At 45.2% G+C, this 15,407-nt stretch overlaps 2 protein-coding genes across 2 annotated transcripts; one reads left to right on the forward strand and one right to left on the reverse strand.

Annotated features, from left to right (window-relative positions):
- The first annotated feature begins 1,225 nt into the window (after positions 1–1,225).
- On the forward strand, positions 1,226–1,738 carry LOC136356050 (uncharacterized). The gene is made up of 2 exons (XM_066309469.1): positions 1,226–1,405; positions 1,487–1,738. The coding sequence occupies exons 1-2, from the start codon at positions 1,226–1,228 to the stop codon at positions 1,736–1,738; spliced, it is 432 nt and encodes a 143-aa protein (XP_066165566.1).
- Positions 1,739–5,788: 4,050 nt separating this feature from the next.
- LOC107277876 (uncharacterized) lies at positions 5,789–8,070 on the reverse strand. The gene has a single exon (XM_026024712.2). The coding sequence runs from the start codon at positions 7,953–7,955 to the stop codon at positions 5,811–5,813; it is 2,145 nt and encodes a 714-aa protein (XP_025880497.2). The 5' UTR covers positions 7,956–8,070; the 3' UTR covers positions 5,789–5,810.
- Between the last annotated feature and the right edge of the window lie 7,337 nt (positions 8,071–15,407).

Consider the following 15,407-nt stretch of genomic DNA (forward strand, 5'->3'; position numbering starts at 1 on the left):
AGTATCCCGCATGATCTCTGACCACCACGGACGTCGTCTTATCCCCAAGCCGACTCCCGGTCCATCACCGCAAATACTCTCCTGAGACATCGAGTCACCTACACATGGAACAAACAAAGAAACTATATTCCGAGACTAAGTTATCTCCAACTTGACTCATTAGCAGCAAACAATAGTATTACATACGTATAGTATCCATCTAGAAGTCATAATCATGAAATAAACTTGGATATCCAAATAAACAACCCGAAACCGAAACCGATACAGTGTCGGCCGGTCAGACCGCGGGCTGCGCCGGTCTGACCGCGCATTACACGCCGGTCTGACCGGCTACCAGAGCCCAGTCTGACCGGTCCACATAAAATGATAACCCTGCGATTCACCTGTAAATCCAATCATCTCCAAAACCACTTCGTGAATAAATTCCAAATAACAAAACCAATAATCTCCAATGCCCAATTGTTCATCACAGAATAATAATCAAAAACACCTTTGATTTTACAGAGACGTGGGTTGTCCTCCAGATGGAGCTCTCCCTGCTGTACGACATCATGTACACCAAGGCTGGCGTCATCCACACGTGGCATGGCTACTGCATCCGTGTCTTTTCGCCGCTGGCCACCGCCGGTGCCTTGGTGATGTTCCATCTCAGCCTCCACGGCGCCCTTGGGCATGGGGCTATGCTAGTCGACGTGGCCATCACCTACACATTGCTGGTTGGCGCCGTCCTTGTAGACACATGGTGGCTGCTCATGGCAGCCGGGTCGACCTGGGCGTACGCCTTCTTGATCCGCATGCCGCTGCGGGGTTGGCTGTACCACGCGGCGGTCTGCAGCGGACGATGGCGCCAGGTCGGCCGCGCGCTCACGTGGATCCGCTGGCTTGTCAATGCGGAGGACAGCAGAAGGTGGTCCGGCACCATCTGGCAGCACAACATGTTGCAGTACTGCACACGCGACGGCTCCAAGGACGTCTGGTACGACCTTGCCAAGAAGATACATGTCAAGTGGCGCAAGAAAGACAACACCTACTCCGGCACCACGGTCATTCCTGATCGTGTCATGGAGCAGGTGTTCAGCTATTTGCTAGATATAATAAGAATCGACGTCGACGTACAATAAGGATTGCGAGATCGATAATAAGGATAAATTAAGATGATCAAGATGCAGCACCAACGGGGCAACCGGGTATCCCATTGGACTCGACGGGGTTGCTCAAGGCAGAAATGTACGACTTGTTCTTGAGGTTAGTTCGCGACGAGATCCAGCAGCAAATCATTATCTGGCACATCGCGACGGACATCTACCTCCGCACCTCCGACAAGGCAGAGACCACCGAGTATGTTGAAGCAATCAATCTTATTTCCAACTACATGATGTTCCTAGTTCTGGAACGTCCCTACATGGTACCTGGCCTTGCACTACGCACTATTTACAGTGAAACCATCCGAGATATCAACAAAATTAGGATCTAGTCATCCGTCCAGAAAACACAGAGCCTTGCCAAGCAGCTGGGAGTCACCGACCGGGACCCCAGTAAGGTCTCGCTCAATGCTCTGCCGCTTGCCCTCCTTCTAGTCAAAAAGCTCAACAAATACGACGGGGCCAGTGTGGAATTTCTGTTCAAGGTGTGGGTGGAGATGCTCCACTACGTTAGCCACCGATGCAGCAGGGAGTCCCACGCCAAGCAACTCAGCAGCGGCGGTGAGCTCGCAACGCTTGTGTGGATTATGGCGTAAGATGCTCGCAATTTTTATATCAGGAAAAACAAACTTAATTAACCCGACAGTAATTATGGATCTGTTTGGTTGCTGTCACTAATTAGGCTGGCTTGTAACTCTTGTCTTGGCCAAGCTCAGCCTTGCTAGTCACATGCATGCAAAAAGATTTGTTTGCTGGCTGGTATTAGTTAGGGACAATTGGATATATGCCATTACAAATATGCTCGTTTAGATAAATACCACTTCTATTCGTCTATTAAATTCATGTCATTTAAATTTGCAGAAAAATTGATTTGTGCCACTACCGTTATGTTTTTCGTCAAATCCTTTTCTTTCCTCATCCCCCTTGTTTTCTTTTCTTCTTCTTCACATCCCATTGAGGACAGAAGCCTCAAAGGCCACCGGCGAGAGCTCGTGCACGTGAGCGCTGGGTGGAGCATGACGGTCGTGGCCGCGGGTGTGAGCAAGAGGCAGCCGCATGTGGAAATCCATATTTAGTTTTAGCCGGTCCCTCAAGGTGCGCATCGTGTTATTACAGATAGCTTCTTAACTATGTTGCTCGGGTAAATTGAAACAATTTTCAAGGCGGTGGGCGGCTTCTTAGGCCATTCTCAACCCAATGACTAGGATGATATCTATAGCATTAAATAAACTGCCACCTAGGATGAAAAATGATGTGGCAAGTGAATAAATGAGGAAAGAGAATGAAACTATGTCTTACATGAGACATGGTTTCTGTCACACCCTAAAAATCCTAAATATATAAATTGTTGTTTAATTGGAATTATTATAATTTATTTTAAAAGCCTAGAAGAGAAGATCTAATTTTAATTAATAAATTCCAATATAAAATGGGGCCAGATAAAATTTCATTAAATACTTTGCTTAACTCTATAATTCCTAGATTTTTCTGGGATTTATTTGAGCTAAGGAAGTATTTTTAATAAATGGAATTGCATTTAATGGATAATTTAAATTGGAAAAGGTTTTTAAAGTCTCTTTTGGTTTTGGGCCGAAAGTCGGCCCAAAACCTTCTCTCTCTCTCTCTCCTGGCCTAATCCGGCCCGCAGCCGAGCCGCCCGCTCGCGCGCGCGTCCACCCGCTGACAGGTGGGGCCCACCTGTCAGGGCCGTCGTCTTCCTCCGACCGCCCGAACCCTAGCACCGCGCCGCCGTCGTCTCCTTCCAAATCCACCCGCCCCTTTCTGTTTCCGATGAAATTAATAGAAGGGAAATGATCCCCGGGATCCCCTCTATCTTTTCTCTTATGGAATCGTCGGTTAATTTCGTTTGGAAATTCACGGATTCGATCTCGAATCGGATTTGTCTCTCTCTCCCGGACCCTAATCTTTCCATCGCGTCGCCGGTCGCCGTGGGCCTTCGCCACCGCCTCCTTGCCCCTTTAAAAGGACCCCCAAGCCCGCCGCTACCTGCCGCCACCCTTGCCTTTGCCCGCCGCTGTCGGTAGCGCCCTAGCACCGTGCAGCCGTGCGCCGCCGTCGCCGCCGTTCGTCCAGCCGTGCGCCGCCGCCGCTCCGGTCGTCGTCGTCGCTCGGGAAGGCCGCCGTCGTGATCGCCAAGCCATCGCCGACCTCGTCCGCCCCTCCGTCGTCGCCGTAGGCCACCGGAACACCGTCGCCGTCGTCAAGCCGATCATCTCCGCCGCCTTTTCCTCACCGCCGTCGCCGTCCGTTGATCTTCCGCCGTTGTTTTGGTCACCGGTGAGTTCGCCGCGTCGCCCTCTACGTGTTGGTGTCCTCTGTTCGTGCCGCCGCGCCGTCGTTCGCCGGCAAGCATGCACGCCCGAGCCGCCGCCGGTAGTGACATCTCCGCTGACGTCATCGTCGTCGTTCCCCGTGGCCTGGTCGTAGACCGTTGGATCTTGGCCGTCCGTTTTGGATAGGATCGATCTCGGCCGTTCGTTTCCGTGAGCCACCGCCGTGCACCCGGTCCACCGCGAACCCTAGCCACTGACGCAATAATTCCCTTTTCCTTTTCAAAAATAATTCATTATTGCGTCATAATTCAATTAAAATCTAAATAAATGATTTAATCCGATTTAATCTTTGAAAATTCATAACTAATTCATCTTAGCTCGGATTTAGTTGGTTCAAGTCTCTAAATTTTTCTAAAATTGAGATCTACATGTTAAAAATATCCACATGTACTGTTCATGCTTGTTTATGTGCTGTTTTGGTGTTTTTTCTCTTTTCTGTTTAGATTCCGACGTTTCCGAAGAGTTCGTTTTCGCACTAGAAGAATTTGAAGAGTTCCAAGGCCAGCAAGGCAAGTCACACAGGTCCCAAACAACCCTTTGAGCATGTTGATCCCGTTTAAAGCTATTTTTTCTATTCAACTATTGCATTTATTTTCGAATGTCATTGGGTGGAATTAACCTATTGTTTGTTATAGCCCTTTTGTTCTTGATTACTTTATTCCTTGATACCTTGGGTTATTATAACTTGACTAGTTGGGCTATATATATTGGTTCAGCTAGATATTAGATATGATTGCTTAGCCATGCTTAGAAACATTAGCACACTATTGGGATAACTTATGACTCACTATTATTTAATGATGGCTTAATGATAGTTCACGATGGTCAATCGTGATTGGTTAATTAATTACTTGCCAACTAAAACTTGATAATGGTGGGTTGTGAGCACATGGTTTTGAGAGTCGTGCTCATGACAATTAAGGACCGGTTCACGAGTTTCGGTTGTGAAACATTAACCGTGCCAACCACAAGCCAGCGTGGGCAACGGCTTTACCTTTTGTATAGCATGGTTCATTGCGTAGCACCAGACTGAGAAGTGGCGGAGATAAGTCCACGGGGGTCGCTGGGGAGTTCATGCCTTGTTTATAAGGGGATGATTATGATCCAGGAAAGGTGCGCTTTGGTGGATTGTGTTGTGCGAGGGGTACTGTCACACCTCCTTTCCGAGGTACCGTGGTGGTATTGAGGCACATGGTGACATGTTGTGGGGCTGTGTCTTGTGGGTACAGTGGTACACCTCTGGCCAGAGTAAAACTATTCGAATAGCCGTGCCCGCGGTTATGGGCGGGTCTAACAATGTCTTTCGTGATTAGTTTCACACTTCTCACCATAATAAAAGATGCTATAACTGGTAAAAATTTGTTTAGCTCCTGGTTTGGAATGGTATATTCCTGGTTTGGAGATAGATCTGTACAGCCGGGTATGGTTGTTCCGGATGGTTGGGCCTGAGCAGCATGGGTGTGCTGTTTAGTGTTGATTAAAATTGATGATTAATTACTCTACTGTTTTATAATTCTCAAATGTTTGCTAAATGCTGCTTTTGCAAATGAGCTCTATATTATGCCATTCTTTGGTATCCTTGTGCACTTGCATATTTGCTGCGTGGCTTGCTGAGTATGTCATATACTCACCTTGCAATCATTCATCAGAGGAGGAGTTCTACAGTGATGCTGATAGTGTGGAGGATTAGGTGTAGCCCTGGTCAAGCTGCCTGTGGAGTGGAGTCGTCTGCGCCGTTTATCTCTTTTTTTTTCCGCTGCTTAGATCTTTATTGATTGAGAGGAACTATCTACCTCTGTAATGACATTTTATTCGCTTATTAATTAGAGTAATAATTGTACTCTATTATCAATTTGTTATTGTGTGCCTCGGCTGATTCCTGGACGAGGGTTCACACACATGTAAGCGTTTGGAATTTTGGATAGAAATTCCGGGCGTGACAGTTTCTACACAACATCCAAGACATCATGTGAGATAAGTAGCATTAAATTTATGTATAGAATAGTTGTGTTTGCATTGGAAGAGTAGTGTCTAGTACTAGTTTCTTGATGATGTGTAGTTTATGGAAACTATATGTAGTGTTTTGGGTTGGGAATGGCCTTAATCACCTCGATCTAACCTAGTAAACATAAAGTAAGACATTGTGCAATTTAATTTATATCCGCATGTGAACTTAAATTGAAGGCAAGCGAAAATGGTTTTTTAAGTAGTGTAGTGAGGTAATTACAGAGCGTAAGTATACAAAAGAAATGAGATACATACCCTATATATATAGGTTATCAACAAGGAAAACAAATTAATTGGTGAGTTGCAGTCAAAGGTACAAACGATCTTCGTTAGTATATAAACTTGTCAGTCTATCCTTGTCGTCATCCTTGTCGCTGTCGATACGAAATATACCAGCGTGTTCATTAAGAATCCAGACGATTGTTGTGAGCTCACCACCACAGGCGAGCTGCTTGGCATGGGAATCCCTTGTGCATCGCACGGATGCATACACCAGAAGACGCACCCATGCTCTGAAGATAAGGCGCATCATTTTCGATGTATCAAACCTGTTACTTTCGTCTTTCAATTCAGGAATCATATCTATAAGTCTCTGATATCTTGTGTAATTAAGATTTATATCATCCGGGGTATATGGGTTCGGGCCTATACGACTTAGCAGCACACGCGCGAAACTCGTTCCGTCAGAGAGAATTATATTCTTGTCGTAAAGAATACTTGCCTTTTCTGGCCTGAGCCAGTGTCCACTGACACCAGGTCTCCATTTGCTGCGCAGCGCATTCTTTAAGCTTGGCTTCTGTTCCATTTCTACTAGGCGATGGGCCAGCTTCACCTTTTTCTCTGTCAAGTTACCGTGATATTCTTCCTTGGGCAATATTTCATCGTCATTAGTTAGAGCGTAACCAACTGCTTCGTACAGGCTGCGTAGCTTAAGGCCCGGTAGCATATTTGGGCGCACGGCGACCAGGAACACCATGTAATCTGACAACACCTTGATCGCCTGCACTTCTTTGGACGAGGATGAGTATTGATGGCTGCATAAGAGGAAGACGTCCGTGGCAATGTGCCAGATCAGGATGCTCTCTTGGAATGCAGGTGAGAAGTTCAGAGCATCTTCTAATTCCCGCTGATGTAGATGTGCTTCCTTCGGCGGCAGCGGCGGCGTCGGTGCCGGCGCCTCTTTTTTTTTATCTGGATACGGCTCCGGTGGTGCAGCTGGTTTGGCTTCGTCGGCTTTCTCGATAGGAACAGTAGGCGGGTACGCTGACTTAAGATATTCCCATATACTTTCGAACAAATGCTTGCAGAAATCTGATGACATACGAAAGCCCTTCAAGTAGTGGTATTGGAACTCCATACAATTATCCTCTGGAACAATCTTCACCAATATTGAGATGAATATCCTCGTCAGCAAGAAGGTCTTGGTCTGATCTTGATCATTACTAGTGCACTCGTGCAATATGTTGTACTGCCCCATGGTTCCGGACCACATCCTATAGCTGGTTGGCTCCTTACTGAGAAGGAACCGAAATAGATTCAATGAGACGATGAGACGACGGAGCAGTCGCCATTTCCCTGAGCACAGAAGTGCGTGATGAAGCCAGATTCGTGGCCTATCATTCAGGAAAGAATAGGTCCATGTCGAAGCCACTGCTTTGAGTAGCCATATGATATCCAGAATGACGGTGCCAGCGAGCAATATATAGGTGATGAAGACGTCAGCCGTCGGCTGACCTTCCTTGCTGTGGAACCAGAACAACAGGAACGCGGTGGCTCCAGCGAATGGAAAGGCGACACGGATGGCGTAGCCACCCCAAGTGTGCACCATTGCTGCCTTGGTGTACAGGATGTCATACATGAGGGAGAGCTCCATCTCAACCACCTTGTACAGTGTCTTGTTTTCATCCCATGTTTTCGGGAGTATTTCTTGTTGCTGGGCATCATGCTCGTATTGCAAATTATCGATGAAGGCACCCTTGGTGATATGGAGATTGCCATGAGCAACCAGCATGATTTGGTCATTATCTGGTTTGCCGCCACGCCTTAGACTTTGGAGGCTTGTTACTCTTCGACTTGGAACCTCCTTCTTGCTTTCGCTTCGCATGTTTTCCAGGTTGCCACGCTGCAGCGCGAAAAACGCCCCCTCCAAATATTTGCAGATGGCCATACAGCAGATGATCGAGGAGACCCACAGCATGGAGTCGCCAGGCATGGCGAACATATTCTGGTGCAGGATATAGGCAGGTGACACAGGTCCAACAAGCTGAAGAAACACGTTTACACTCTGGCGAAACGAGAGAACGCCGTCTTCCAAGGCGTAGGCGGTGATGTTGTCCGGCATACCAGCGTGTAGCAGCATGAACGCCACCCAGAGCGTCACCAGCTGCTCCTCCTGCGGCGTGCGTCCGGCGGCCAGCATGGCCAGCGCGGTGGTCGGGGCCCAACGTGACATCTGGTTCGCCACCCACAGGATGACAATCCGAAAGCCTGTCGCACTATTTCGGCGGACTTCGGCACACAAGACGAGGCCGAGATGTGCCACGGAGCTGATGATTACCACTACCCTGGTCGACAACAGATTCCATCCAGGCATCGTCGCCCCCTGCTAATGAATGCATGTGTTAGTCGAGCCACAATAGAGATTAACCTAAACAATCAAGAGATGCAGATTACTCAAAGCAAAACGAACTAATTATGTAAACCCACGCGTACGAGACTTACCTACCCCTTTTCGAATCTGAATTTGATGGCGTTCGATCGATTTCCTAGTTAACCACTCATGGATTTTACGTCTGAATGGTATCCCTATATCAAGCTTGGAAATCAGTCTCAAGCTAGCTACCAGCGCTAGTACAGCAGCAAACAAGATGTACAGTGTACACCTCTTGAATTGTGCCTTGCTGGTGTGTTTAATTAACAATGCTTGCATCCATCAAGGATTTATAGGCACTACTATAGAAAAGGATATGTGTCAGTTGACAACCACATATGGGTGCTGGATTTTGCAACCAGAACCTTTGAGTTCTCTCAAAGGTGCCTTTGAGGTCTCAGGAATGAAAAGAAAAAAAGGCCGGGTCGTTGCATCAGCTTGATCAAGCCGATGCATCGGGCAATTAGTCCCCATCACCCCAACCATATTTCATCGCACTTTTAACTACATTTAATCCAAGAAAATACAAGAACAATAAGAACACAAAAACATAAACATAAACAACACAAGCAATGTGAAAGGAGGGGAGGGCGCTACCGCCTCCTCCCCTCCCGCCGAATCTGACGGAGGGGAGGGCACCACTGCCGCTGCCTCCCCTCTCGTCGAATTTGTTGGAGGGGAGGGTGCCGCTGCCACCTCTGAGTCGCTGGGCCGCCGCAGCCTCCCCTTCTGCCGGATTTGGCGAAGGGGAGGGCGCCACCACCAGGTAATGCGGTGGAGAGAGAGGGAGCAAGAGTTAGCTGAGAGAGGGGGAGAGAGAGAGGGATAGGGGAGGAGGCGGAGAGGATAAGGGAGAGGGGTAATAAAGAAATAGAGCAAGGGGTGATCAAAAGGGAGAGATATTGGTGGAAACAAGCTGTGATTCGGCTTAGTCGGGTGGTTTTCTTAATAAGTGCCATTATTTCATAAAACTGACACCTACATTATAAATATAGTTATCGGTTTTTAAAAAATCAGGACCTATGATATATTATAGGTGTTGATTTTTATTTAGAACCGACACCTATCTCTCAACAAAGGTACCGGTTCTAGCCGATGGTGTGTCATGGATGCGCGTTTTGGATGGAAAAAGCAAGATAGGTGACGGTTTTAGCATTTTCGGCATATAGTGCCGATCGGTATGTTATTGCGTGCGCTCTGCAATTTCATTACCCCAAAGGCTAATATGCTGGAGTGTATGCTAGCATGATGATCAACATTTTTAATAAATTTGCGCTATTCTAGGCAAGGATGTAGTACTAGGTATGCACTGTGCTTTTACTAGCCACCTAATAGAAACAAACTAGAGGGACTAAATTTAACGCACTGATCTATAAATATCAATTGTTTGTACAACTATATATATAGCACCACATGAGCATCACTACCATATGGGGGAATATGTGGTGGGATCCTAGTTGCTTCTACCACAGCTGTATTTGCTAAAACTCCTCTTCCACAATCTCCAAGTGAATCTAGTTAGTAGCTAACTCATTTCCTTGAAGGAATCTCTCTTCTCAGAATCATAAGGAACGAGTGTTCTAGAGTTTATGTTTTAGCTGACAACATGTCAAATTACAGCATTCTTAATTTCACCAGGATTTAGGTCATGTTTGGCATTACTCCAGATCTCAAAGCCATAATAGATTTGAAGTTTATACATTAAATTACAGTGCTAATTTAGAAATATAAGTTTCATCTGCAATATGCAAAAAAAAATGTAAATGTTATCAATGTAATTATAGACGATGTAGATCCACGCCAAAAAAAAAAAATCAATCCAGAATTTAACATCTGCTTCCAACCTATGTAAATAGTGAGAAAAATTCTAAAAATAAGTCGAGATGTACTTTGTAATGCAGCTACCATCTTACATTGTCAAAAGGGCAAGTACTATCTAGTACTTTGCGAGTTACTTGAACTAAACGACGTGCATCACAAACTTCCACCATCCCACACCACTAGCATCCCAAGGTCATGTTCCCCCTTCCCATCCTCTTCGCACTTCTCCCATTGTAACTCTCTTATACTATCATGTTTATATCTTATACTATGTACCTAACAAACTTTCTCTCCCAAAACCACTCAATAATTTTTGGATCTTGCCGCACTGGCTAGAAACTGACCGAGGGAGAAGAGGCGGTTCATTTTCCCTTCAGCTTCCCCTTTACGTGTGTTGGGCATAGGAGGAGCAACAGTGAGGAGGAAGTCATGAGGTGGAAGGGAGCGTGTCATCAGAGTAGAAGGTTGGCTACACTGCCCGGGGACTTGAGACTTCCATTGACCTCACCTCTGCTGGTTTTGTTGACACCGTACATACCTGGCTTCGAATATGCCACCTCCACAAAGCACCGGTCGCCAATCTTTTCCATATTGGAGCTCTCCGCATTGTTGGGACAACTTGGGAGTAGCATCCTCACTAGCAACCGCCTTCTTCCTCTCCGCACTAGTTGAGGGCAACTATCTCCGCATCAAGCTATCCTCCTCAAGCCATCAACGATGAAGTCATGTCCTCGTCTCCTCCGCTGTGGCCACCACCGCCTTGTAACGACAACTGCGCAGTCCCAGGCATGCTTAGGCTGCCTTCTTCTGCTGATGGATGGATTAGTCCCAACACTAATTCCCCGATGTCATCGAGATTTCTGCACCTGGATGTTTCCTCAATGTGGTGACGACAACCTCATTCCGAGCCCCATGCCTTGAGCTACCGATCTCATCCACAATGCCATCAGTTCAAAGGGTGGTGATAGGGGCCAGACGACGATTGCAAATCTAGACATAGCGACATGATGATAGCTAGCTGATGGTAGCAGATCTGACTAGCAATATTTGCGCACGGAGGCACGAAAGGCAATTGGTGGCGGTGGTGCCTTAGTCTTCGAGAGGAGAGGTGGAGAAATGCCATTACCATAACTTTCCAATCCCTCCTCTCTATTGGGTTTAGTCCCATGTTGCTAACAATTGAGGGTCTAGTAACAAGTATTGAGGTCAATGCATAGGCTTAGATAAAACAAAAGAGATTGTTGGCCTTGGACTGAAACAAGTCTTCGAGGCTACATAGGTTAATGGGGGAGATTGTTGGGGCTGATGTGAGACGGAGGAGATTGTTAAGTTTAGTCTTAAATTGGTAACTGACGATACGAGAGTACAACTCAAAATACGAGGGCTGTCCGCACCCATCAGCTATTCTTTTGGGTTGTGTAGGTCAAAGGACGAGCTTGTGGTGTTGGTCGGACCTATGGCCTATGTGTGGCCAACAGTTGATGAGCTGGTCTACGCTCTCTAATAGTACTATCTCGCCGGTGAAGCCCATGATGACCACCATCGTGTTGTAATCCTGCGCTGGTGCATCAGGCAGTGGTTGCTTGCTCTCTCAATGCTGGTATAGTGTCCTACGCCTTTGTCCATGCATGCATAAGTGCTTGGAAAAAAAATTGAATGACTTGTCTCATAAAAAACTTTAGAAAATACCTCACATGATGATATTCTAATGAAAAAAATGCATACGAGTGAACTGTGGAAATTTGATGTTTCAATTGGCATAATACTCTGTTGCACATTTTATGTTTAGATCTATTTTTTAAATTTTTTTCAATATTTTAGCCATTGGGACTTGACGTTTCACGTGGCTGTTGGTGTTGCAATCACTATTTTTTAAAAGTTGCATTTCTTTGAAGAGTTTTATCAAGAAAATTGAAACATTTGAGCCAGTGCAGAAACTATTTCCTACATGTGGTGAAAGCACCTGATTCTTAGGATAAATTAGCCATCCAATCTTTAGCCATGTGCTGAACTCTTGTTGGGCCTGAATATCCATTACAGAACACACTAGAAACGGGTTGTGTCATGTGTTAATCGCAATAACTAAATTATTAAATTTTGTCATATTTTTTAGCAATTATTGCTGCCATGTTTTAATAGATTCAGGCTACTAATAATTATCCAACAAAACTAATCTAAAAAAAGGAAGAAAATGGTAAATGTCGATCAGCTAAAAGTAATGACGGCTCGCTGTGTTCACCACCTGTAGCAATATTTTAACTATACTCCCTTCATCTCAAATTTTAACTACCATTATGGTTCATATGTAGTACGAATGAAGCAATATTTTGGGACGGAATTAAGGAGTATACAGGTGCAGTACCATGAATACACTTCCTTTCTTATCATGTGAAACCTCGTTCCACTTGTTCTCTCTTGATACCAAAACAGGTCGCCCTGTAAACATCATGCCCCAACCATCGACATTACCTCCTACCTGTAATTAAGGGCGTCGCATAACGATGAACACATACGACAAAATTGATTGCTGCAACAACTCATGCTCTGCAACTTGTTTCATGGCCTACCTAGTTGCAACTTGCAAGTGAGGAGGTGGATGTGTCCTTGGCCATGTACCGCATGTATCCCATGTATCGAACAAGTGAGGAAGAACATATCCCCCTATGTGTTCGATACATGGGACTGGGAACCATCTTCTTCACACGGAAAACGGAGCGGTCCATTAGCGATTGATTAATTAAGTATTCGCTATTTTTTTTAAAAAATAGATTAATTTGATTTTTTAAGCAACTTTCGTATAAAATTTTTTTTGCAAAAAAAAAGGTACAGTTTGAAAAGTGTGCGCGCAAAAAACGAGAAAAATAGGTTGGGAACACCCTGAAACGAATGCTATTCTTCCCTCTACTTTCCTAACTCAGGCCCTATTTACTTCCCAAAACATAAATTTTCATGTTGTCACAATGAATGTTTGAACACATGTATGGAGTATTAAATGTAGGAAAAAACAATTACCAGACCCTAATGGGGTTTCCTGACAGAATCTATAATTTGTTTCATTATTATACTACGTTTAATACTTTAAATGTGTGTCCGTATATCCGATGTGAAAATCAAACCTAAAAATTTTCCCGAACTAAACAAGGCCTCACCTCATTCTTTTTACCCGTGCACGCTTTTCAAACTGCTAAATAATGATATTTTTTTTCAAATATTTTCTACAGGAAACTTGCTTTAAAAACCTATCTATATATCTATCTATACTAATCGGGCACTTTGAAAGAGCTCTCACTTTAATCAGAAAACTCCGACCGTTGGTTAAATGAGCCGTAGCATCAGAACAATGAATTACAATCTAATAATCTATAACGCTGTTGGCTAATTAAGTCTTTAAACGTGATGCCGTGATGGGCTCTTTTCAAAGCCCATATACTCTACCAACCCATGCTCTTTTATACCAAGAGGAACGGTAGCAAATCGGATGGCAGCGAGAGATTGTTGGCAACTTTTTTGACAAGTTGACAAGTACGATCGCAGCACCTTAAGCCTTGCGGTGATCCTAGAGTCGCCAACCACCTCGATCTAGCAAAGAGCTAAACCTAGATGGGTTTTGATAACTAAACCGGCTAGCGGAGCCGATTTCTAGATAGCTACCCGTCTCGTGGGCAAAACAAAAGGTTTTCAGGACAAACCTACAAAGAGATGTCGCACTCTCGCAGCGGCGGCGGACGGTTTACGGCGCAAACCGACAAAGATGGACAAACTAAGAGAAAACTAAAAGCAATATGAAAAGAACGATTCGATTGATTGATAGATTGATTTTTACAGTGAACCTGCCTTGTCCCTTATATAGGGGTTGGTTTTGCCCTCTACAGGCCCTCCTCCACGTACAACTCGGGGTAGAAACCAAAGGAAACCCGAAACATGCCTTCCCGAGTAAGGAAACCTCGAAACCCGACGAAACAGGGTCGGACTCGGACCTGCCGGTCAGACCGGCCACACACCGCCGGTCTGACCGGCCTACAACCGGCGGACTGACCGCCCAACACATGGCGGTCAGACTGGCCCACTCGGAGGAAACCGGTAGATTTCCAAATTTTGGCAATCTTTCCTATTTTAATCCTAGATGCCAAAGTTGGGTGTAAACACATGCCCCCCTGCCTTTTTGATGAACAATGTGAATCTAAAAGCATAGAGCATGTTTTTGGTCTTAGGACGATAATTCAATTACCGACCATAGTACCTCCTAAGCATCTTGCCAAACACTCGGGAAGTATTTCTTCAAGTATTTCCCGTTGATTGCCCGCTGAAAACGCTCCCCTTGAAGTGTCTCCAAAAAGTATGCGTTCCCTCGAACAATGCCGCACACTCGATAAGGACCTTCCCAACTAGGAGACCGCTTACCGAACTCCTTGGATCGAGTACCCAAAGGCAAAATTGTCTTCCAAACCAAGTCTCCAACTTGAAACAATTTTGCTTTCACCCTCTTCTTGTACGCCTTGGCCACCCTCTTCTTCTCTTTTTCTATCTCTTCCAATGCCTTCAAGCGCTTGTCGATGACTTCATCAAGGTTGTCTCCCATCAACATCTTGTAATATTCACTTGACAAATCATCTTGCTTGATATAATGAAGAGAACCAAGATTTACCTCCACTGGTAAAACGGCTTCTCGACCATAAACCAACTCAAAAGGAGTGACTTTAGTGGCACCATGTTTAGATATTCTATGCGCCCACAATGCTTCAGAAAGCACGTCATGCCACCTCTTCGGGTGTTCCTCAATCTTCTTTTTTACTAGCTTTAACAATGTTTTATTAGTCGACTCGGCTTGTCCATTAGCCTGAGCGTAGTAAGGAGAAGAACTCAACAATTTAATGCCATAAGATTTGGTAAAACTCTTCACTTCCTTAGACATAAAAGAAGCACCTTGGTCCGTAGTTAATGTTTGCGGAATACTGAACCTATGAATAATATGCTTTAAAATAAAATCAATTACCTCCGTATGAGTCATATTCTTCAAAGGCACGGCTTCGGCCCACTTGGTGAAGTAATCCGTAGCAACTAGCACGAACCTATGCCCCTTTGATGACGAAGGATAAATTTGACCAATGAAATCCAAAACCCATCCTCGGAATGGCCATGGTTTGATTATAGGGTTCAACATGGCGGCGGGCGCCAATTGAACATTGCCGAACCGTTGACAAGCCTCACATCCCATATAATATTTGAAGCAATCATCAATCATCCTCGGCCAATAGAACCCCGCTCTTCTAAGCAACCAATTCATCTTGTGGGCCGATTGATGAGTTCCACAAATTCCTTCATGTACCTCTCCCATAGCCACCTTAGATTGATCTTCATCTAAGCACTTTAACAAGACACCATCTATATTTCGGCGATACAAATCTCCATCAAGCAATGTATATTTAAGTGCTT

The sequence above is a fragment of the Oryza sativa genome, chromosome 4 (genome assembly GCF_034140825.1).
Source record: "Oryza sativa Japonica Group chromosome 4, ASM3414082v1".
Classification (NCBI taxonomy): Eukaryota; Viridiplantae; Streptophyta; class Magnoliopsida; order Poales; family Poaceae; genus Oryza; species Oryza sativa.